The sequence below is a fragment of the Salvia hispanica genome, chromosome 2, assembly GCF_029641045.1.
Source record: "Salvia hispanica isolate PSC_SH4W2 chromosome 2, Shi_PSC_v1, whole genome shotgun sequence".
NCBI lineage: Eukaryota > Viridiplantae > Streptophyta > Magnoliopsida > Lamiales > Lamiaceae > Salvia > Salvia hispanica.
This window is the reverse complement of record NC_142693.1, coordinates 35924638-35948323: the sequence shown is the minus strand read 5'-3', so window position 1 is coordinate 35948323 and position 23686 is coordinate 35924638. Positions and strand designations below refer to the sequence as shown.

Below are 23686 nucleotides of genomic sequence, written 5' to 3'. Positions count from 1 at the left end.
TAATTTTAATACACAGAATAGATTGTTATTAGTTATTACTTTAATTTAGTTAGCACACTAACGCAACCCAGGAGTACAATTTTTATGTTGCATTTATCATTTTCTTTTATCAATCTATTTGAATAAATTCGTAAATTTATAAATCAAACATCACCTTTTTTTTTTTATTCATGAATGGATTTAAATATCAAACATGGATTTCGTGAAACTAAAAATATTTACACATCAACTTCTTCTTGTATTCATTCATAGTTTGAAGATTAAGAAAAAAAAATTCAAATGTATAATATATTTTGTTCTTTAATAAAAATTCAATTTTATTGGTGACCATCTTTGTCAGAGTGATCTTCGAACCAGTCATCTGTGGAACTAATAAGATTAGAATAAATTCCGAGCTCATTATTCCGTCCCCAACATGGCCTAGGTCAAATGAGCACAAACCTGAATTCACATTTGCATTCTTCCAATTCATGCTTAATATTCTTTAAATTTATTCAAACATTTTCAATGATCACTTGAATCTAAGTTCCTCTGGAGATGGCCATTGACGTCGTTTTACATGGACGAACACAAACAACAACGTAATTCCTCTTTCATTCTCTCTTCATTGGAGTCTTTATTTCACTGATTAAGCTAATCTCAGAATATCTTAGATTTCTTAGAATTTCACAATCGGTCCAAAGTTAATTTTTTTGTCAAATTTTAACGGTCAACGTTTTTAATTCCAATTTTATCAAATTAAATTGTTAAATATGATTACTAACTCCCTAATTATATTTTTAATTATTTTAATAAGTTATCATTTAAAATATAAAATAAATAATATTAAAAAAGAAAATGAGAAATTCAAACTCATCCAGATCTATCAAATGAAGGCCCACCACCTCAACTTTTCGAATATTTGGAACATAAAACCTCCCATTCGTAATCCTATTTTCATACATGGATATGCTTATGACCTCCGGATTTGAAGAGTTAGATCAGTAGCTCCCAATTTAATCGCTTTTAGGCAAATTTGAATTCTCATCCAACCTCCGGATTTGGCAGAGCTGGATGAGTTTAGAAAATTTGAATTTCTCATTTTCTCATTTTCTTTATTTGTTTTTTAAATGATAAATTATTAAAATAATTAAAGATATAATTAGAGAGTTAGTAATCATATTTAACAGTTTAATTTGGTCAAAATCGGGATTAAAAATGTTGTCCGTTAAAATTTGACGAAAAAGTTAACTTTGGACCGATTGTGATCCAAGTTGAAATGTTTGGGATCCAAAAATTCAAAAGATAATGTCTATGACCAAAATCGTAAAATGAGCATATATTCGAGACCAATTTTAATCTTTACTCTTATTTATCAGCATTTGCAACTCACTCTAAGGCGCCGTTGATTTTATGCGAAATGAATACGAATTGATCATCTGAATTGTTAGACAAGCTGAAATCCAAATTATGAAATCCAATTGGGGTAATTGCTTTTAAAATCACCAACTTTCCATGAATTTCGGTTTTTCCCACGAACTTTAAAAAGTTCGTGTAATGCCACGAACTTTATTGTCGGTTGCTATTTTTCCATGTCAGGTTTTCCGGTCTGATTCAAACTGTTCGTTTCCTATTAAGACAATGTCCAAATTCTTTTATCTTACTATCGTTATCTTTGTCTTTGAAATAGCTTCGTGTCGGTACCTTGTACGCCTCAATCGGAACTCGGATCAAGAAGTTATGGCCATTATGATAGTACAAGGTCGCACAAAGGTCGCAGCCTTCATCAAATGGCCATAACTTCTTCATCCGAGTTCCGATTGAGGCGTACAAAGTACCCACGCGAAGCTATTTCAAAGACGAAAATAATGATAGTAAGATAAAAGAATTTGGACATTGTCTTAATAGGAAACGAACAGTATGAATCAGACCGGAAAACCTGACATGGGAAAATAGCAACTGACAATAAAGTTCATGATATTACACAAACTTTTTAAAGTTCGTGGGAAAAACCGGAATTCATGAAAAGTTGGTGAATTTAAAAGCAGTTACCCCAATCCAATTTTATCTAAAAAGAATCTGAAATTGCATAAAAATGGCAATAGTCACTAAGAATATATGCCCAAAGGACGACACTTGAAATTAGGGGTGCAAGAAGAGCAAAGATATAAACGACGCTTAATATTGGTGGACACAATTTGGTTCAATTGGGGGCTTAAATATAGTAAGTATGAGAATTGAAGCCCATGCCAAGTTATTTTCAATTTTTTTATAACATTGTCGAATTTTTAATGTGGTAGGAGAATCAAAAGCCACAATAGTCACTAAAATATAGTATGAAAATTATAGTCTCAAAATTCAAAATATAGAATCTAAGACTCATATCTACTCAATTACTTGCATTTGCCTCGCTGTTAAGCACGGTGTTATAATGGACAACACATGTGACAGAAAGATAATTTTATGTGTACATAAATTCAAAAGTTAGAGATAAACACTCAAACAAACGAATATTTCAGTGTTTATCTCTAGCACGTGATGCGGATGAACAAATTTGAAGAACTTCTTAAATTACAAGACATTAAAATTATATTGGCAACCTACAATAAATGGAATGAGACTCTAACAACTTTCTCTTTATAAAGAGTTGAGTACAAATTAAAATTACTCTATTTTTTGTTATTATTTGATGTACCATGAAATTATGCTTCCTTGTACTACTCATTAATTTTATTATTTAAATGAAAATTTATTATTCATTTAATATGTTTTTATTTACATAGAACATATATGAATTATAAAACTTTGTGTTAAACCGTTCTAATAATATTATATTCTTTTATTTCAGTATTGAATTTTCAAACTTTTGGATTTATTTATTTAAGTAAATGAGTGTAAGTACATATTAATTTATTAAATATGTTTTATTATTTTTTAGTATACTGAAATTATTTAAGGTTTATACTTTTAAATTATTAAAGGTAGTATACATAGTTAGAATTTATTATCATTCATTTGAAAAGTCTAGAAATAATCAAAATATAGAAAACAATTAGTATATTTTCAATCGTATAAAAACTAATTAAATTTTTTATGTTCAGAAGATTTAAAAATAACAAAATTGTCTTAATATTTGTATGTATAGCTATGCTAATTTATCATCACTCATATATATTGTACTCTATCAAATATGAACGGAAGTTGTCATGTCCATTAAATCATGATTTAAAAAGCAATGTAATGTTAAATAAATGACATTATTAACATCAGTAAATGATTGACGTGACAGATATTGATAATGAGATGAACATAATAACTAATACGACATTCATTGGCTTCAGGAGCAAAACAGTTGACAGGGCACCTTAAACATGATTTTTTTCTTGTCCAAGTACTTAAAAATGTAATTTTTTCTATTTCACTTACCCAAAAAATGTAAACCTCATTTTCCATAAACTAATTATTAAGTTCACTCTTTATTCTTAATATTTAAAAAATAAAATCCACATTTTACTAACTTTTTCTATTAATTTTCTTTTTTATATTTTTTAAAACTCGTACTAAATTAAAGTGAGACATTTAATTCGGATGGAAGATAGTAATTTTCATTTATTCATAACATTATACTTGCAATAATCGATCAATACATTATTTTCACCATTTTGGCAGACAGACCAAAACGAAAAAATGTGACTGTTTTTTCAGATGGACGGAGTATATGCATAGTATCATGCTTTGAGATCATCTGACATGGCTGAGGGTATGCAGTGAGTCGCCAGAATGTCCACGGTTGCGGCTTTAGCAGTCTTCGTCTGGAGGACCACAAGCTGCACCAACAAGAAGATTGAAGGTGTTCAACAAATTACTACTTGCCATATTACAAGCAAGACAGAATAGAATGCTCACCTTTTGATGTTCCAGATCAAATTTCAAATACTCTTCATTGCAGCTCTCCACCATGCTAGCCAAACTCTTGAGGTTCTTCACAGGCTCACCATTGAAAGCAAGAATCTAGATGCATAGAAACACAAGTGTAAATAAGAAAGATTGCCTTTCAGTGGTTCATATCAGAGGAGACTAGCATTTCTCACTAACCTGGGAGTTGATGATATTCTCATATCCAATATTGATGTCAGCCACAAGCACCTTCACCAAGTTTAACAAGCAACAAGTGTTAACCACATAATCATCACTCACCGATGTAACATTGAACATATGCATTATGGTGTAGTCAAGATTAACCTGAGAAACAACAACGATTTCTTCATCCTGTGACTGGGGCATTCCATACAGCTGCTTGTCCAACAACTTGACTGGAACTAGGAACTCGAAATCTTTTCCATACTGGAGACAGATAGAAAAGTAAGATAATAAAGCTAGACTTGCACCTATATAGGCATATATTGGATGTCAATGCTGTCGGGAGCAGAACTCTAACCTCAGAACGTAGATATGGAACAGAAACAGTTGAAAAAAGAAATCCAGCAATAATATAATATGAAGGAGGTTTCCCCTTATTGTGAGCTGGAATGAGCCTTCTGTCTATGTCAAGTTTGACTTCCAGCTTCAGAGTTTCAGAATTACGCAGAACTTCAATTGTAGCAGTATCCCCAGTATTCTTTTGGGACACCAGGTAGCTAAAGCTTATGCGCTCACCATGCCTAAATGGAACTGCATGCAAAAAATGATGTTATGAACACCACATTGTAACATTATTTAAAGAGAACCAATGCAGCTAGCACAGAAATTCATGATATGTCTAACACAATAGCACTTCACTTATAGTTATAGTTATAGGTATTATTTCCTACCTATTGCTAACAACTAATTCTTGGCTAAAGTTTTCACATCCTGTCCATTTGCACCGTACCCATTCCTGCTTGTATAACGTGATAAGGCGTTTGTCAATAGGACAAACTATAGTATGTTACATCTCTACTAATATACCCATTTTTCTGGAAAAATTCATAATTAAGCATATAAGTGAACTTCTGGTCTTAGGGTGCCGGGTGGATGCCTCTTTCTACATGCTAGAATGTTGCTTAGGAAGTTCAAAATTCAGAGAAAATAAAAGGAGCATCTAGAAACCAAAAGTCACAACTAGCCAAAACTCCTACTGCTGATGACACTAGAAAAAACAATTTTAAAGAGATTTGATTTTAAAAAACCAGCATATAGTTCAACAACCACATGTCAGGAAAGAGGTTGATAAGGAAAATAGAAGCTGTAAACATATTTATGGAGTGACCAGGGAATCCTTTATAAACTTATACCTGTTCCATCATTCGCAATATCAACCCCATCAAAGCTAAGTATAATATCTGATGGTTTTAAAACAGAATACCCTGGTGAAGTGGGATTAATTTTTCTTATGCGCACACCCTTCTGTTCAGGTTTCATCCCCATAGACAATCGCAAGTCTGGATTTTCGAGCGTTTGCCACTTAACCCCAAGAACTGGGAACCCTGGCAAGCAACGAATACTTTGCGTCAGGGATTCAGGATAAAGGATTAGGCAGATAATTGGTAAATTTAAGTCAATGGAAGTATACAGTAAGTTAAAAATAAGAAGAAGCAGAAAAAATCATGAGATACTACACTTACTCATCTATTAATTGCAGTCTAGAGATGGACATTAGTATCAAATCAATCAAGTAATAGTTTGAAGACTATCAAACGAGTACCAGAAACCAAGATTATCAAACTATAAAAGCTTGACCATCATCCTTACTTCCTTAGAGCACATTAAAGCAAGACATGTCTAGAAACATGTATTATATTTAGAACTGCACACTAAGTGCTCATGGTGAAGGAGGGGGAAATACCTACAATCTTAGAGCCCCCGACCTCTACTGCTAAAGTACTCGACATTTTATATTTTAGTCTATTAGTACTCTATCATTTTCCAAAATCCCTCAAGAGGCAAGATAGAAGAATTCTGCATGAGAAGGTATATCCACAAGACCCTACAAAAATTGCATATCTGACTACAAAGAGACCAAGAAAAACAAGAGAAGGCCCAGAAGAAAACCAGTATATTTTCCATTCTTCTCATAATCTTGAATGAAGTGCATAATGACCGGCGTTGGTATGACATAACCAATGTTCTCAACATCCTCGTTCTTGAGTGATTGAAACGCAATCCCAACACAGGTTTTCTTATCATTGAAAGCAGGTCCACCAGAATTTCCAGAATTGATGGCGGCATCAATCTGTAAGAAAGAAAATTTCAGAAACATCATAAACTTCATTTGGAAATTCAATTCACGGAGCTCAAATGGCATCTGTACGACTATACCTGCAATCCCAAAAGATCCGCTGATCCATGAACGTAGGAAAGAATTCCTATTCGTGAAACAACTCCACTGGTTACAGAGATTGTATCGCCCCCAATTGGATAACCAACAACGGTAACAGCATCCTGAAGCTCAGGCAGATCCCCAAATTCTACAGGAGAAACCCCTTCCCAGAACTCCTCATCTTCTACTGTTAGCAAAGCTGTCCAGTATCATGCAAACCAAATAAATATCAACAATACTCCAGCTAATTTAAAAGCATTAAAACCCTATATACCTAATGACCAAAACATTTAAGATTTTTCACTAATCTAACATTGAAAAACCTGTGAAACGAGTATGAACAATCATAGCTAGCTCAAAGATAAGATCTTGCACTCCAAATTTCCAATAGCATAAATTTGAATATTCCCAATTTTGCTATGAATTAAAAGTTGCAAACACAAATTAGTAAGAAGCCTCACCAATATCGCATTCTTCCCCAATTGCAAGCACGGTGGCGACATATTTGGTATCTGAACCCCTCTTCTTCAGCTTAACCTGCGTATAGTGCTCCACAGAATGTGCATTCGTCAAAACCCTCCTGCCCTTGATAATAAAGCCGCTGCTGGTCGAGCTGTTCTGCCGATTTCTCTGCCACGGCAGCGAGAAATTCGGCTTCGAATGGAAACAAAAAACCTTAACCACCGCGTCCATCGCTGGGGGAGCTCTTGCCACAGGATTCTCCGCCTTGATAAGCGAATTAGGCACTGTTCCATTGGAAGCTGGGACTGAGACTGAGACGGGAGGTTCAGGCTCGGAAACTTCACAGGGACGGCGATCAGGGGCGGGCGTGATGATGAGCTCCGCATTATCGACTGCGGATGCGGCGGTGGTGGTGGGAGGGGAAGCTGTGTTGTTGGTGTTGTCGATCTGTCGCTGGTGTTGGGTTTCGCTGCACATCGTTGGACGTTGAATAATGGTTGACGAGAGGATTCAGTTTAGACTTTGGAGGAAATTGGCGCAAGAGCGATTTCTTACATTGCTGTATTTATATATGGAAAGTGGTAATTATCAAAATTTATTTCTTTTTTATGAATATTTAATTTTCAATTGAAAGAGTATTTGGGAAGATAATGATACTACTAAAATAGTCTTACTTTGCCAGTTTGGGATATATCTACTAAAATTAGTTTTATTTTAAAAATAAAAAATTTCTCTAATACTTTACTTACTTTTTTCTTATTTTCTCTTTTCTTTCCCTATTTTATATACTTTTTCTTTTATCTCATTAACTTCGTGTCATCCACAAGTAAGACTATTTTTTTAAAACATAAGTAATTTAATTTTTATTTTGAAGAGTATCTTTTATTTTTTTTTCTTTAACATAGTACTTCATCCATCACTTATTACATGTACACTTTTTTTCACATGAATTAAGAAATGTAAAGAAAAGTAGAACGAAAAAGTTAGTGAAATACGAGTCATATTTTTATATATTAGTTTAATAATAAAAGGTGAATGCAATGAGTTAGTGAAATGTGTAATCTGTTTTTACCATTTACAGTAAAAAGTAAAAATGAACACTTAATTGGGACGGACCAAAATGAAAAAAAAATGGAAACTTAATAGAAGACAGATGGAGTAATTATTTTTGCATACCTTTTTCAATTTCATTTCTTTCCTTGGAATTCAGTACTACTCCCTCAGTCCCACAATAATTATCACTCTTATTGTGGGCACGGATTTTAAGAAACGTAAGGTAAAGTTGATTGGAAAAGTTAGTGGAATGTAGGACCCATTTTTTTATATTGGTTTTATAATAAAATATGAGTCAAGTAAGTTAGTGGAATGTGAGACCTACTTACCATTTATGGTAAAAATGAAGTGTGACAATTATTGTGGGACAGACCGAAATGGAAAAGAGTGACAATTATTGTTGGGACGGAGGGAGTACTTTTTAAGAAAACATATTTATCTTCTTGAAGAGGTAAATAAAAAATAAACCTTCTCAATTTACCTATTTCCCTTAAAGATGCTTTAAGGCACTATTTAGTAGTGGTTTTACGAAAAAACGAATCCAATTCAATCCTCTGAATTATTCGACAATCCGTAATCCGAACTATGAAATATGATCTAATCTGAGAAATAGAGTACAAAATTGCGTGACATATACTCCTTTCATCCCAAGATAGTTGAGACGTATTCTTTTTTCAGTTGTCCCAAGGTAATTGAGTCGTATTCTTTTTTCAGTTGTCCCAAGGTAGTTGAGTCATTTCTTTTTTTTACAAAAAACTTTTTCTTCTCTCAAACTTTACACTCTTATATTATTCATTCTCTTACTATACACTCTCAAATTTAACTTTAATAGTACATCAATTTCTTAAATTTCGTGCAAAAAAAATGCTTCAACTACCTTCAAGCGGAGGGAGCATAAAAATCCAAAAATCTGATAACCAAAATTATGATAATTTAATTATTGAAATAAAAGAATTTAATAACAATTGAATTGTTCTAACACAAAGGTTTTATAATTCACGTATGTTCTATGTACAATTAAAACATTTTCAATGAATGGTGATTTTTTAATATAAATAATAAAATTATAAGTACCAGGTAGCATGATTCCATGGTAATTTGAATAATTAAAAATATTTTATTAATATTAGTACTTCCTCCGTCCCAAGATAGTTGATGCATTTCTTTTAGACACAAGATTTAAAAATTTGATTTATCAAAAGTTAAAGTGGAGAGAGTAAAGTAAGAGAGACAATAAAATTTTAACCAAAAAAGGAATACGACTCAACTACCTTGGGATAAACTAAAAAGGAGTACGACTCAACTATCTTAGAACGGAGAGAATATAAAAATAGAACAATTTTAATAATATTCACCTCTTTCTAATGAGAAAGTTGTCTCCCATTACATTTATTGTAGTTTGGTAATATAATTTTAATGTCCATGTAATTTAAGAAATTTCTCAAATTCGATTAGTTCATCCATATCACGTGCTGGAGATAAAAATTTAAAAATTTGTTTGCCAGATTTGATTAGTTCATCCTGACTCAACTTTATTTTACCCAAATAATACTCGCAAGTGTACAGGGTTATCGTAGCAAACAGCAAGCAAGAGTATATCGTATCCCACAGAGACAATTTAGTGTAAACCTAAGTACCACGAACAAATTTCAACTACTATCCAGACGATCGGGAATTTTGGGTTTAAACTAACAACTACTAAAAGCATATAAAATCAGAGATTAAAATAAAGCACTTAAACAAGAAAACAATTAAGCAAGTTGTAGAAAATGATAGAGAAATATGCAGAATTCAAGGATCCGATGCGCAACTCATAGCCTAACCCAATTGAAACCGATTTACCATTTAAAGTCTCCAGAATTGTTGAATCAATCACAAATATAGATTAAACCCCCTCCCGAGGTGAGAAATTCGTAAATTAGGTGTAATAATTGAAGTCCCCTTCTAATTCTTAGACCTAACTCCTAATAGTTCGATTAGATTAAAGATCCCACTCAAAACCTCAACTCTCCCGAGTTTTATTGAATTAAGGTGTGAATTATTCTTCTTTCAAGGTTAAATATTTCATCTCCCGATCACTCTAAGAAACCCTACTCTCCCAATTGGTGATCAAGCAATTGTTAGGAAAAAGCACAATAATAATTCAAACAATTGCAAGAGCAAGATAAAAACGAAGTCAATTGGATTAAAACTATGAATCAATGCATCTTCACCAAGAATTCTACATGAAAAGTTTAGTTACTCATGTTCATGGTAGAAAACAAAAAGAAACTAAGCAAAACAAAGGAAATCATGATCCCAATTGCAATTGGTGGAAGAATTGAAGCTTGAATCTTCAATCTTCTTCCAAGAGTTCTTCACAAAGAGAGAGATGTGTTTTGTTGCTTGTAGAGAATGAATAGAATTGACCTAATTCTTCCTTCTTATTTTCTCTTCAAAAAATTGTGTTTCAGCTCTAAAAAAACGCCAAAATGACGGACTCGGCCGGGTGGAATTAATCCACTGGAAATTCACCCGACCGGGTGGGACTTCTTTGGTACTCTCTGGAATCTCGCAGGCATAATTACGCCACCCAGCCGGGTGGAATTATAGGGTAATAATTCACCCGGTCGGGTGAGATTTTCTGGACAGCGCAGTATTCGTATAACGGCCATAACTTCTTCTACCGAACTCCGATTGAGGCGTGCGAGATACCCACGCGAAGCTCTTTCGAAGACGAAGAGATTGATATGCATTAGGGGCTGATTGGACTTCAAAATATCCAGTAAATATTATCTCAAACCAAGGCTGCTGCACATCCACATATTTTGTACCTTTTTCGACACATTCTTAACAAAATGGTCAACATACCAACATAATAGAGAAGTAGATATAAACACGTCCAATAATAGACAAAATATGATCAAATTCATACATAACCACCCTCTAAAACCATGTAAAATCCAAGTATGTCTGTAACAACCCGCTAAGACATTGTTATTAAAAATACCAGTATTGGCTTAATTATATATATAAATGACTTTGTGATTAAATCGGGATCACGATAGAATTTCATTATTGTTTATTTTGACGTTGAGTAGGTAGTAAATAATATATATATATATACACACACATATATGGGTATAACAAATAAAGAAATAAGATCTCAAAACCAAAACTAATATCTGATACATCCGACAAAGGTCCAATTTCACAAATCTAATCTATTACAATAAATGACGCTCAAACTCCGAAAGCGCCATCTCAACAATCCAAATTGTTATAGGAAATGTCCGTCGTCGCACGATGGCAATATCTCTCCAAATAGAATTAATTCCTAAAAAAAAAAAAAAAAAAGAGGAGAAAGAAACATGTCACACGTATAACTTTTAATCATTATTAAGCAATTCAAATATATAAGCCTCCTGAGATAAATGAAACGTCTCATATCTGTAAGGATTCTATGCTCAGAGGCATTTAATGAAGGACAGACCAAACCAATGGTCTATATTCTCCCTTCTCTTTTTTTTATAATTTCCACATAGGATATTTTACTCAGTAATGATGAATATCTCTGCAAAGGGATATTTGGTGCCAGAAGGATCAGCTGCATTTAATACATTGTCTAGCAAGTGACTACTTTAAGCAGTCCATATAAATAGCTAGAAACCCTTACAACACCACTCTTTTAGGAGAAACTCAACTCACTAACCACTTATAACAGTATACAAAGGACAAGGATAGTAAAGTGTGGAGATTTCAGACAAGTAAAGAGCTTTACACAAAGGTAGGTAAGCTTTCAATAGCAACCTTTCGTTTTCTATCACCTACCCAACCAGAGATTCTGACAATATACATAAATATACATACGAAGGGAACTAAGGAAGAGGACAACCTTTGCAGGAGCAAAAGCCCCACCTAGTACCTTTCAAGGTAAAAACTACAAGACCCCTCTCTCTTAATATAAACCTATCGTAAAAACTGTCTAAATAAGCACCAACAACCTTACTTTTCTCTCCCACTTTCTCAACATGACACATAAGAACAACATAGCCACTGCCCCAAACACCAATTTAGCATCCATGAATATTTCACATATAGGCAAATACGCTTCTGCTCAAGACACAAATTTAGTATCCAACATGCTGCATATAGGTATAAAGCAACCTCTGTCCAAAATGCCAAATTAGTATCTAATGGAATTGCGTATATGTAAATTTAGCATCTCAAGAACTTAGTTGCTATAGCCTCTCAAGAACTTAGAAATGGCAGACTTTAAGGGGTACTAAGAACTTAGCTTGAATAACATAGGAATTTGTCGGAGAGACTTCCGACAGCAACCTCGGCACTCCGTCGCCGACAATCAACAGCCCACACTCCGAAAATCGTCACTGTTTTCATTCTTAAAATCTGAAATTTTGGAAATTTCAAGTTTCATCATCAAAAAAATAAATAAATAAATAAATAAATAAAATAAAAATTAAAATCTTGATAAAGTAAAAGGGAGAGAGAGGGAAAATAGATGAACAAAAGAAGGTTGATCCCTATCTGTTGGAGAACGGCGTCGGAGGCGGAGGTAGTGCATGCCGGCGGTGAAGGGAGGAGAACCGAGAGAGGAAGAGGGGGAGGCCGCCGCGGCGAGCCGCCGTGTTCTCAGCCACGGCAGATCCGGAAGGGGGTCGGCGTCGGCGGCTGGGGCAGAACCGTGGTGGCGGTGGCGCGACGGCGGGCCTGAGGTCGACGACGGGGGAGTGGGGGGACACGGAGGTCTGCAGAGATCTGTGGAAAGAGAAAGAGAGAAGGGAGGGAGAGATGAGGAAGAGGAGAGTGGCGCCGTCGGAGGCGGAGGAGGACGGCGGGGCTGGAGCTGGGCGGCGGCAGTAACAAGGCGGAGAGAGAGAGGGAGAGTTCTTTCTCCTAGATGAATGAGGGAGGAAGAAGAAGGCTAGGGACTTTGAATGTGGGTTTCCTTTAATTGGGCTCCTAAATTAATTAGATGGACCATACAAATTAATTTGAGCCCAACTGCTTGAAATAATATAATTGGGTTCCTTTAATTGATGTTGTAAAAGTAATGTAGAAAGTAATTAAAGAATTGCCAAATTTGAATTTAATTACTTATGGGCCCAAGCTAAAATGATTTAGTAAGATAAACGAATTACTATAGTTTTGCATGAATTTTAGTTATTCCGTCGGAACACGGGAATCGCAAAGGAAGCAATACTAAATAAAACAAGCTTTTTAGAAATATTGATAAAGATAATAATAATAATAATTATTATTATTATTAGTATTAGTATTTTTTTTAGAGATTAAGCTCGAGGCATGTTCTCTAATTTAATTAGAATACTTTTAAGACTAAAATAGTACTTTCCCATTTGTGATATTTTAAAAGGGTACGTTCGCAAGTAGAATCGGAACGAAAGAGTCAAGTAAGGAAAACTAGGCGATCAAGGTGAGCTTTCTTATACTAAAAATACAAATTATATTTTGTGAAAACTCGAACACATGTTCGTGATTTTATTGATATTGTCTCGCCATAAATGTTTTGTGTATGATGCCTATCTGTTGGCTAAGGCCAAGTGAATTATGAATGATGATATATATATATAAGTCGAATTCGGGTCCCAGTGAGGGTGGTGTCCCCGCTCGGACTAGTGTACACGGGATACCTCTGGCCGTGAACGGACGGCAGAGAAGGTGACCGTGGAAGGTGGCCACCTTCCCGGCACAAGGATACCTCTGTCCTGTTGGGCAGGGAAGGTGACCGTATGAGATCACCATCTCAGCGGCACAAGATGATCAGATATGGCTAAGTACAGGAAAAAGGGCCCAATGTGAATATTTTAGTAAGCTCAGGTCTTTTCAATAAAACCCCTGAGTGTTACTATGGTAATGGCCTGACAAAATATTTTTTTTAAATGTATATGTGTATTTTTCGGCAATGTGTTCATTGAGTACCTTCGTACTCAGCCCTGCATATATTTCTAAATATGCAGGTTGATCGTGGAAGGGTGGATCAAGTGCTGTGGAGGGCAGACTAGTAGCTATATAAGAATAAAACTCTCGGAGGTTCATGTCTCCACACATGAACCGCGTTCTTTTGCTTCCGCTGTGCCATTAATAAGGCCTCGCTTATTATTAAATTTCTAAACTCGTATAAGTCGAACTTGTAAGAACAGTCTCTCGAGTCCCCTTGATCGAGTATATTTTGCTAAGTAATATCCTTTATTATTATAATTTGTGTGTATTCTATGTCTTGACCTTAACCTCCCCTAATTTCTATTCCCGCTTCTTATAATCCCTCCTTAGTCGCGATAAACCGGGTTATGCTATCCTTAGCTAACTACGGTCGTGACAGAGTGGTATCAGAGCATGGTTTTCATGCTCTGAACCCGAGAGTCTTTTTTTTCCAATAATCTCTAGTCTAGCATTGTTCCGCTAGACTTCTCGTCTAACAAGAGAGAGACTCCCAGCACCCACTCCAACACGCTCAACCAGGCAAAGGTAAGTTATTTATATATTGTTTACAGATTTGTATATTGAATATTATATTTGGCCTTGGTAGAACAAAAAAGTATGTTGCCAACGCTTTCCTAAGCTAGGCAAACGACACCAAGAACTTTATCACTAGAATTCTCGAACGATAGTGAACATGTAAGATGTGATACATAACTGACCTTTTAGGACTCCTTCTAGTGCTTAATTATGACATAGTGAGGGCACGACTCGTAGTGACTTAGCATATGCATTGCATCACGTTTACTTTCTTACGCTTTATACGCATATTTATGTATGAGGATAAGAAGATCTGATCGACACACATTATTTGTAGATGGTGTATCCCACGATGTCAGATATTTTGTTCGAGTACCTCACCTTTGTGATGTTTGAGGGTGACAATCTCAGGCTATTCCTGGCGCACTTTCGATGGCTCTGGGAGAGGGCCTACTCCATCGGGGTCTCACACTTCGATGGTATTCAGCGACTTATCAGGCTCCTGCCCTCTGATTGGGTAGGTTATGCCCTTGACCTCACACGTTACTACCTATTCCCTGTGCCCCCGTTCTTTGACATTGTGGGGAACTTTCCGGAGTTCATCGGAGAGCTTCACCTATGCTTCATTCTGCACGGGCAGGCACCGAGGGGGCCATACGTACGCCCGGGAGATCTGGCAGCTGTAGGATTCCCCGGAGTTTTCCTGCAGCCGGTACCACCGCCAGAGCCAGTTGCTTCACCGCCAGCTGCCCCACAGTCAGCTCCTCCACAGCCCGAGGACCTATTCCCTCTTTCGCCGACTTCCCTACTAGGACGTCGGACTCGCGGGGAGTTCGAGGCAGGGCCATCTCGTCCCCCTGTGGATGAGGATGATCTCTACCACGTCAGCTCCTCGTCACCGAGCCTAGCCGGGACATCGGCGACCGACTCTGAGGCCAGGGGGCTACGAGCAGTTGCTGCTGAGAGGAGGAGGAGGAGGGGCAAGGCCCTCATTTCTTCTTCGGAGATGGAGGAGGACGAGCCGAAGGTCGTTATGGGCACCGGTCGTCTACAGCCACTGCCACTCCCTACCGAGACTCGCCCAGAGACACTGCCGGGAGGGACAGCTCCTCCTACTCGCCAGGAGCCCACACCATGGGAGCGTAGGCCCCGTGCGTGGGCTAGACGCCATTGGGGAGTCATCACTCAAGGGCCACATGCGCCAGGTACCACTATGGAGTCCGCCTTCAACATCGACGAGAGCTCAGACGAGGAGGAGCCCGAGGAGGAGGAGCTAGAGACCGCAGAGAGTACCACCTAGACATTATGATTAGTGATGGGATGTTTATGTATATATATGTATATGTGTGTACACCAGAAACGGATCCGTTATGAGACTGTTCTGGTTTATGTTATGACTGGCTGTAGTATTTTGACATCACGGAAGTATTCGTGTGAGTGCTCCGTGGCTTGACCTATTTTGACTAGCATTTGTTTAGTAACGAATGTAATATTTTGCGACGCCAAGAATGGTTGTACGAAAGTCCTCTGTGAGGCAAATTTTCCCTGTACATACACTCTTGTATATATATATACATATGTTTGTTGCTACTTCCTGTCTTTAGTAGAAACTTGTGATAATTGTTGGTGTAAAATAAAGTTCTTTTACTTCTCAATCTTTAATCTTTCCGACAATAGTAACTTTAAAAGAAATGCTTTATTGATATAGAATGGCGCCAAGGATAGCTGGACGACCCCGAGGAAGAGGGAGAGGAAGGGGTTGCGATAGAGGGCCGCGACCCGAGGTCGAAGAACCGCAAGCAGACACCCCGCCCCCATCTCCACCTCTATCACCTTCGCCTCCACCTGCCCCAACGGTGGATAGGACGATTGTGAACACTTTTCTGAAGAAGAACCCGCCAACTTTTGACGGAAGAGGCGACCCCGCAGAAGCAGAAGCGTGGATACGTACGCTAGAGCGCCTATTTGACTTACTGCAGTGCACAGACCAGGAGCGTTTGATTTGTGCTTCACTCCAAATGACTGGGTCAGCAGATTACTGGTGGGAGGCCCGCAAGAAGACAATGACCTTGCATCAGCTAGAGAACCTAACTTGGGAGCAGTTCAAGACAGGAATTTACGACAAGTACATCCCCAAGAGCTATAAAAAGCAGAAGGAAACGGAGTTCTACAATTTGAAACAGGGACGTATGTCGGTGACGGAATATGATCGCGCCTTCTTTGACATGTCTAGATATGGAGCTGATCAGGTGGATACCGATGAAAAGATGTCCGAAAAATTTTGTGCTGGCTTGAGGCACGAAATAAGAGTAGCATTGGCCAGTCGTGGCATACTACCATATTCTGAAGCTCTGAAACTGGCACTGGATATCGAAGCTGCATTGCCTAAGGAAAAACCTACACCCAACCCCACAAATATGCCACTGCAGACCACGACCCAAGCCCCAAGGGACAAGAGAAAGTGGGAAGGGAACCAGAACCAGTGGGGACAAAAGAGGCCATGGCACGGACCACCCCGCCCTCAAAACTTTGCAAGGCAGCCTCTTTTCAACCCGACAGGATACACTCAGCCAAGACCCAATCTTTGTCCCAAATGTAACAAACCTCACAGCGGAATCTGCAGGGCCGGAGAGATGACTTGTTATACGTGTGGAAAGAATGGCCACATCGCCAGGAATTGTCGTAGTGGACCGCAAGGAAGGAGTGCACCAACTAACCCACCAGCACAACGTCAACACCTGCGAGCTCTACAGGCAAATACTCAAAACAACCCGCACCAGGCCCCGCATCCACAACGACAGAGCCTCCCAACACAGGCCAGGGCGTATGCATTGGGACGAAACCAGCGGAACAACAACCATGAGAATCTGGCAGGTATGGGCACCCTACTGAACGTACCCGTTGTTCTACTATTTGATACTGGTGCTTCGCACTCCTTCATATCAACCTCGTGTGTAGACACCTTAGAACTCACAACAGAACCAGCGGAACCTAGAATAACGGTGTCCTCACCAGTAGGGGGAATTATAGAAATAACACAAAGATGCTCGAACCTAGAAATTTTGCTTGGAGAATGTAAGGTTGTCGCTAATAATTTGGGAGTAATGAAAATGGAAGATGTCGATATTATACTAGGAATGGAATGGTTGACCAAGAACCACGCCACCATCAAGTGCAATGAAAGGCAGATTTCTTTTCAAACTTCAGGAGAAGGGCAAGTTTATTTCCACGGAATCACGATGAACAAGCGAAAATCCATAATTTCAGTCTTACAAGCAGCCGCACTGGTTAGAAAAGGATGTCCCGCCTATCTCGTCTACTTGAGCGATGAGCAGAAGGAAGAAAAGAAGATTGAGGATGTGGAGATTGTGCGAGAATTTCCAGATGTGTTTCCGGACACACTGCCGGGGCTGCCCCCAGACAGACAGCTGGAGTTCACCATTGATTTAGAACCAGGGGCTGCGCCAATATCCAAAGCACCGTACCGAATGGCACCAAAGGAACTGGGAGAACTCAAACTACAATTGCAAGAACTCTTAGACCTGGGTTTCATCAGACCCAGTGTGTCGCCATGGGGAGCTCCTGTGCTATTCGTTAAGAAGAAAGATGGAACCTTGAGGATGTGCATAGATTACCGAGAACTGAACAAGGTGACACTCAAGAATAAATACCCACTGCCAAGGATAGATGATTTATTTGACCAGCTTAAAGGAGCCAGTGTATTTTCTAAGATTGATTTAAGGTCCGGGTACCACCAACTAAAAATCCGGTCTGAAGACATACCTAAGACAGCTTTTCGCACCAGGTATGGTCACTATGAATTTGTAGTAATGCCTTTTGGATTGACCAATGCCCCTGCGGTGTTCATGGATTTGATGAATCGCATATTCCACCCATATCTCGACAAATTCATTCTGGTCTTTATAGACGACGTCCTTATCTACTCGAAGAACAGAACAGAACACGCGGAGCACCTGAGAACCACCCTCGAGACGTTGAGGATCGAAAAGCTCTATGCTAAATTCAGCAAGTGCGAATTCTGGCTCAATGAAGTTAACTTCCTTGGGCACATAGTAACAGCGGAAGGAATCCGGGCAGATCCAGCAAAGGTGGAAGCCGTGCAAAACTGGAAATCGCCAACCAGCCCAAACGAAATTCGGAGTTTCCTAGGTCTGGCCGGTTACTATAGAAGATTCATCGAAGGATTCTCAAAGATTGCAAGGCCGATGACACAACAGCTCAAAAAGGGCATCAAGTTTGTATGGACCCCGGAATGCGAAACTAGTTTCCAACTGCTAAAGGAGAAACTAACCACCGCACCCGTGTTGGCAGTGCCAGAACCCGGAACATGTTACGTAGTCTACACTGATGCTTCAAAAAATGGACTCGGGTGTGTCCTAATGCAGGACGGGAAGGTAATAGCTTATGCTTCAAGACAACTCCGACCCCACGAACTGAATTACCCAACCCACGACCTGGAATTGGCAGCTGTAGTCCATGCACTGAAGATTTGGAGGCACCACCTATATGGAGTTAAGTGCGAGATTTTCACTGACCACAAGAGCCTAAAGTACTTTTTCGAACAAAAGGACCTGAACATGCGACAGAGGAGATGGCTCGAGCTGGTAAAAGATTATGATTGCAGCATAAATTACCACCCTGGCAAAGCCAATGTGGTAGCCGATGCGCTGAGTCGAAAATCTCAACAACTGGCGGGCCTGGCCATCCAAGAGGAAGCACTGATACGGGAATTCACCAGAATGAGGATAGAGATAGTGCACGCACCAGAAACGGTGGAAGCAAGGATCGCCACTTTGGTACTAGAACCCGATCTGAGAAAACGAATAGTTGACGCACAAAGAGATGATGAGGCTCTGGAGAAAATACGAATGAAAGTGCGAACCGGTGAGCAAAGCAATTACAAGGAAGAGGCAGACAACGCCCTTACTTTTGAAGGAAGGCTGTGCGTACCGGCCAACTCGGATCTAAGAAACGAAATATTGAGTGAGGCACACGATACCCCGTATACCGCACACCCCGGAAGCACAAAAATGTACCAGGATCTGAAGAGGAAATTTTGGTGGGATGGCATGAAGAGAAGCATCGCATCATTTGTCGAAAGATGTTTGACTTGCCAACAGGTCAAGGCATTGCACCAACGGCCTTACGGGAAATTACAACCCTTGGGGATTCCCGAATGGAAGTGGGAACACATCACTATGGATTTCGTAACAGGCCTGCCTAAAACCAAGCGCGGAAATACTGCCATTTGGGTAATCATTGATCGACTTACGAAGAGTGCCCATTTTATTCCTATCCCCATCACATATGGATCAGAGAAACTAGCCCAATTATATATTCGAGAAATCGTGCGTCTGCATGGAGTACCTGTGTCCATCACGTCAGATCGGGACTCGAAACTTACATCCAGGATCTGGCAGAGCATGCAAAGGGAATTGGGAACGAAATTAAATTTCAGCACTGCATTTCACCCCCAGACCGACGGACAATCTGAGAGGACAATTCAAACCCTGGAAGATATGTTGAGGGCTGTCGTACTCGATAGAGGAGAAAACTGGGAGTCCATCTTGCCCCTGATAGAGTTTGCCTATAATAATAGTTATCAAGCCACCATCGACATGGCGCCGTACGAGGCACTATATGGAAGAAAATGCAGGTCTCCACTCTATTGGGACGAAGTAGGGGAGAGAAAAGTATTGGGCCCAGAATCAGTGGCGGAGATGGTTGAGATCGTGAGACAAATCCGAAGTCGGATCAAGGAGGCGCAAGACCGGCAAAAATCCTATGCCGACGAACGTCGAACCGATCTGAAATTTAACGTTGGAGAGAAGGTCTTCTTGAAAGTATCTCCAACCAAGGGGGTAACAAGATTTGGACTCAAGGGTAAGCTAAAACCACGATTCATTGGACCCTATGAAATTCTGGAGGAAGTGGGCCCAGTAGCATATCGTTTAGCACTACCGCCCAACTTCGGAAACGTACACAACGTATTCCACGTCTCCCAACTTCGAAAGTACGTGTTCGACCCAAAACATGTGATTCGTCACGAAGAAATCGCTCTGGAACCCGACCTGAGTTATGAAGAAAAGCCGGTGGCAATACTGGATAGGAAGGTGCAACAACTCCGAAATAAATCGATTTCTACGGTGAAAGTTTTGTGGAAAAATCACGGACAGGAGGAGGCAACCTGGGAGCTGGAAGAGAAGATGAAGGAAAAATATCCCGAGCTTTTTCCTAAGTAATTCTTAAATTTCGGGACGAAATTTCTTTTAAGGGGGATAGTATGTAACAACCCGCTAAGACATTGTTATTAAAAATACCAGTATTGGCTTAATTATATATATAAATGACTTTGTGATTAAATCGGGATCACGATAGAATTTCATTATTGTTTATTTTGACGTTGAGTAGGTAGTAAATAATATATATATATATACACACACATATATGGGTATAACAAATAAAGAAATAAGATCTCAAAACCAAAACTAATATCTGATACATCCGACAAAGGTCCAATTTCACAAATCTAATCTATTACAATAAATGACGCTCAAACTCCGAAAGCGCCATCTCAACAATCCAAATTGTTATAGGAAATGTCCGTCGTCGCACGATGGCAATATCTCTCCAAATAGAATTAATTCCTAAAAAAAAAAAAAAAAAAGAGGAGAAAGAAACATGTCACACGTATAACTTTTAATCATTATTAAGCAATTCAAATATATAAGCCTCCTGAGATAAATGAAACGTCTCATATCTGTAAGGATTCTATGCTCAGAGGCATTTAATGAAGGACAGACCAAACCAATGGTCTATATTCTCCCTTCTCTTTTTTTTATAATTTCCACATAGGATATTTTACTCAGTAATGATGAATATCTCTGCAAAGGGATATTTGGTGCCAGAAGGATCAGCTGCATTTAATACATTGTCTAGCAAGTGACTACTTTAAGCAGTCCATATAAATAGCTAGAAACCCTTACAACACCACTCTTTTAGGAGAAACTCAACTCACTAACCACTTATAACAGTATACAAAGGACAAGGATAGTAAAGTGTGGAGATTTCAGACAAGTAAAGAGCTTTACACAAAGGTAGGTAAGCTTTCAATAGCAACCTTTCGTTTTCTATCACCTACCCAACCAGAGATTCTGACAATATACATAAATATACATACGAAGGGAACTAAGGAAGAGGACAACCTTTGCAGGAGCAAAAGCCCCACCTAGTACCTTTCAAGGTAAAAACTACAAGACCCCTCTCTCTTAATATAAACCTATCGTAAAAACTGTCTAAATAAGCACCAACAACCTTACTTTTCTCTCCCACTTTCTCAACATGACACATAAGAACAACATAGCCACTGCCCCAAACACCAATTTAGCATCCATGAATATTTCACATATAGGCAAATACGCTTCTGCTCAAGACACAAATTTAGTATCCAACATGCTGCATATAGGTATAAAGCAACCTCTGTCCAAAATGCCAAATTAGTATCTAATGGAATTGCGTATATGTAAATTTAGCATCTCAAGAACTTAGTTGCTATAGCCTCTCAAGAACTTAGAAATGGCAGACTTTAAGGGGTACTAAGAACTTAGCTTGAATAACATAGGAATTTGTCGGAGAGACTTCCGACAGCAACCTCGGCACTCCGTCGCCGACAATCAACAGCCCACACTCCGAAAATCGTCACTGTTTTCATTCTTAAAATCTGAAATTTTGGAAATTTCAAGTTTCATCATCAAAAAAATAAATAAATAAATAAATAAATAAAATAAAAATTAAAATCTTGATAAAGTAAAAGGGAGAGAGAGGGAAAATAGATGAACAAAAGAAGGTTGATCCCTATCTGTTGGAGAACGGCGTCGGAGGCGGAGGTAGTGCATGCCGGCGGTGAAGGGAGGAGAACCGAGAGAGGAAGAGGGGGAGGCCGCCGCGGCGAGCCGCCGTGTTCTCAGCCACGGCAGATCCGGAAGGGGGTCGGCGTCGGCGGCTGGGGCAGAACCGTGGTGGCGGTGGCGCGACGGCGGGCCTGAGGTCGACGACGGGGGAGTGGGGGGACACGGAGGTCTGCAGAGATCTGTGGAAAGAGAAAGAGAGAAGGGAGGGAGAGATGAGGAAGAGGAGAGTGGCGCCGTCGGAGGCGGAGGAGGACGGCGGGGCTGGAGCTGGGCGGCGGCAGTAACAAGGCGGAGAGAGAGAGGGAGAGTTCTTTCTCCTAGATGAATGAGGGAGGAAGAAGAAGGCTAGGGACTTTGAATGTGGGTTTCCTTTAATTGGGCTCCTAAATTAATTAGATGGACCATACAAATTAATTTGAGCCCAACTGCTTGAAATAATATAATTGGGTTCCTTTAATTGATGTTGTAAAAGTAATGTAGAAAGTAATTAAAGAATTGCCAAATTTGAATTTAATTACTTATGGGCCCAAGCTAAAATGATTTAGTAAGATAAACGAATTACTATAGTTTTGCATGAATTTTAGTTATTCCGTCGGAACACGGGAATCGCAAAGGAAGCAATACTAAATAAAACAAGCTTTTTAGAAATATTGATAAAGATAATAATAATAATAATAATTATTATTATTAGTATTAGTATTTTTTTTAGAGATTAAGCTCGAGGCATGTTCTCTAATTTAATTAGAATACTTTTAAGACTAAAATAGTACTTTCCCATTTGTGATATTTTAAAAGGGTACGTTCGCAAGTAGAATCGGAACGAAAGAGTCAAGTAAGGAAAACTAGGCGATCAAGGTGAGCTTTCTTATACTAAAAATACAAATTATATTTTGTGAAAACTCGAACACATGTTCGTGATTTTATTGATATTGTCTCGCCATAAATGTTTTGTGTATGATGCCTATCTGTTGGCTAAGGCCAAGTGAATTATGAATGATGATATATATATATAAGTCGAATTCGGGTCCCAGTGAGGGTGGTGTCCCCGCTCGGACTAGTGTACACGGGATACCTCTGGCCGTGAACGGACGGCAGAGAAGGTGACCGTGGAAGGTGGCCACCTTCCCGGCACAAGGATACCTCTGTCCTGTTGGGCAGGGAAGGTGACCGTATGAGATCACCATCTCAGCGGCACAAGATGATCAGATATGGCTAAGTACAGGAAAAAGGGCCCAATGTGAATATTTTAGTAAGCTCAGGTCTTTTCAATAAAACCCCTGAGTGTTACTATGGTAATGGCCTGACAAAATATTTTTTTTAAATGTATATGTGTATTTTTCGGCAATGTGTTCATTGAGTACCTTCGTACTCAGCCCTGCATATATTTCTAAATATGCAGGTTGATCGTGGAAGGGTGGATCAAGTGCTGTGGAGGGCAGACTAGTAGCTATATAAGAATAAAACTCTCGGAGGTTCATGTCTCCAC

At 38.9% G+C, this 23686-nt stretch overlaps 2 protein-coding genes across 2 annotated transcripts; one reads left to right on the top strand and one right to left on the bottom strand.

Annotated features, from left to right (window-relative positions):
* Positions 1–3568: 3568 nt before the first annotated feature.
* LOC148932284 (protease Do-like 9) lies at positions 3569–7276 on the bottom strand. Its single transcript, XM_089063793.1, has 9 exons — positions 6739–7276; positions 6277–6476; positions 6010–6190; positions 5253–5444; positions 4418–4650; positions 4222–4323; positions 4075–4125; positions 3886–3990; positions 3569–3806 (listed from the first exon to the last, which is right to left on the bottom strand). Exons 1-9 carry the CDS (start codon positions 7214–7216, stop codon positions 3708–3710), a joined length of 1641 nt encoding a protein of 546 aa, XP_088919919.1. The 5' UTR covers positions 7217–7276; the 3' UTR covers positions 3569–3707.
* A 7381-nt stretch (positions 7277–14657) lies between these two features.
* LOC148932283 (uncharacterized) lies at positions 14658–15569 on the top strand. Its single transcript, XM_089065054.1, has one exon. The coding sequence runs from the start codon at positions 14658–14660 to the stop codon at positions 15567–15569; it is 912 nt and encodes a 303-aa protein (XP_088921180.1).
* The last annotated feature ends 8117 nt before the right edge of the window (positions 15570–23686 follow it).

What these genes read in the sequence shown, in the direction of transcription:
- LOC148932284 (XM_089063793.1), bottom strand. Translation starts at nt 7,216, where the DNA reads ATGTGCAGCGAAACCCAACACCAGCGACAGATCGACAACACCAACAAC. An exon ending in AAATCGTTGTTGTTTCTCAG is followed by an intron (nt 4,126 to 4,221) that starts GTTAATCTTGAC and finishes AACTTGGTGAAG; the next exon opens with GTGCTTGTGGCTGACATCAA. An exon ending in AGAATATCATCAACTCCCAG is followed by an intron (nt 3,991 to 4,074) that starts GTTAGTGAGAAA and finishes CTATGCATCTAG; the next exon opens with ATTCTTGCTTTCAATGGTGA.
- LOC148932283 (XM_089065054.1), top strand. Translation starts at nt 14,658, where the DNA reads ATGTTTGAGGGTGACAATCTCAGGCTATTCCTGGCGCACTTTCGATGG.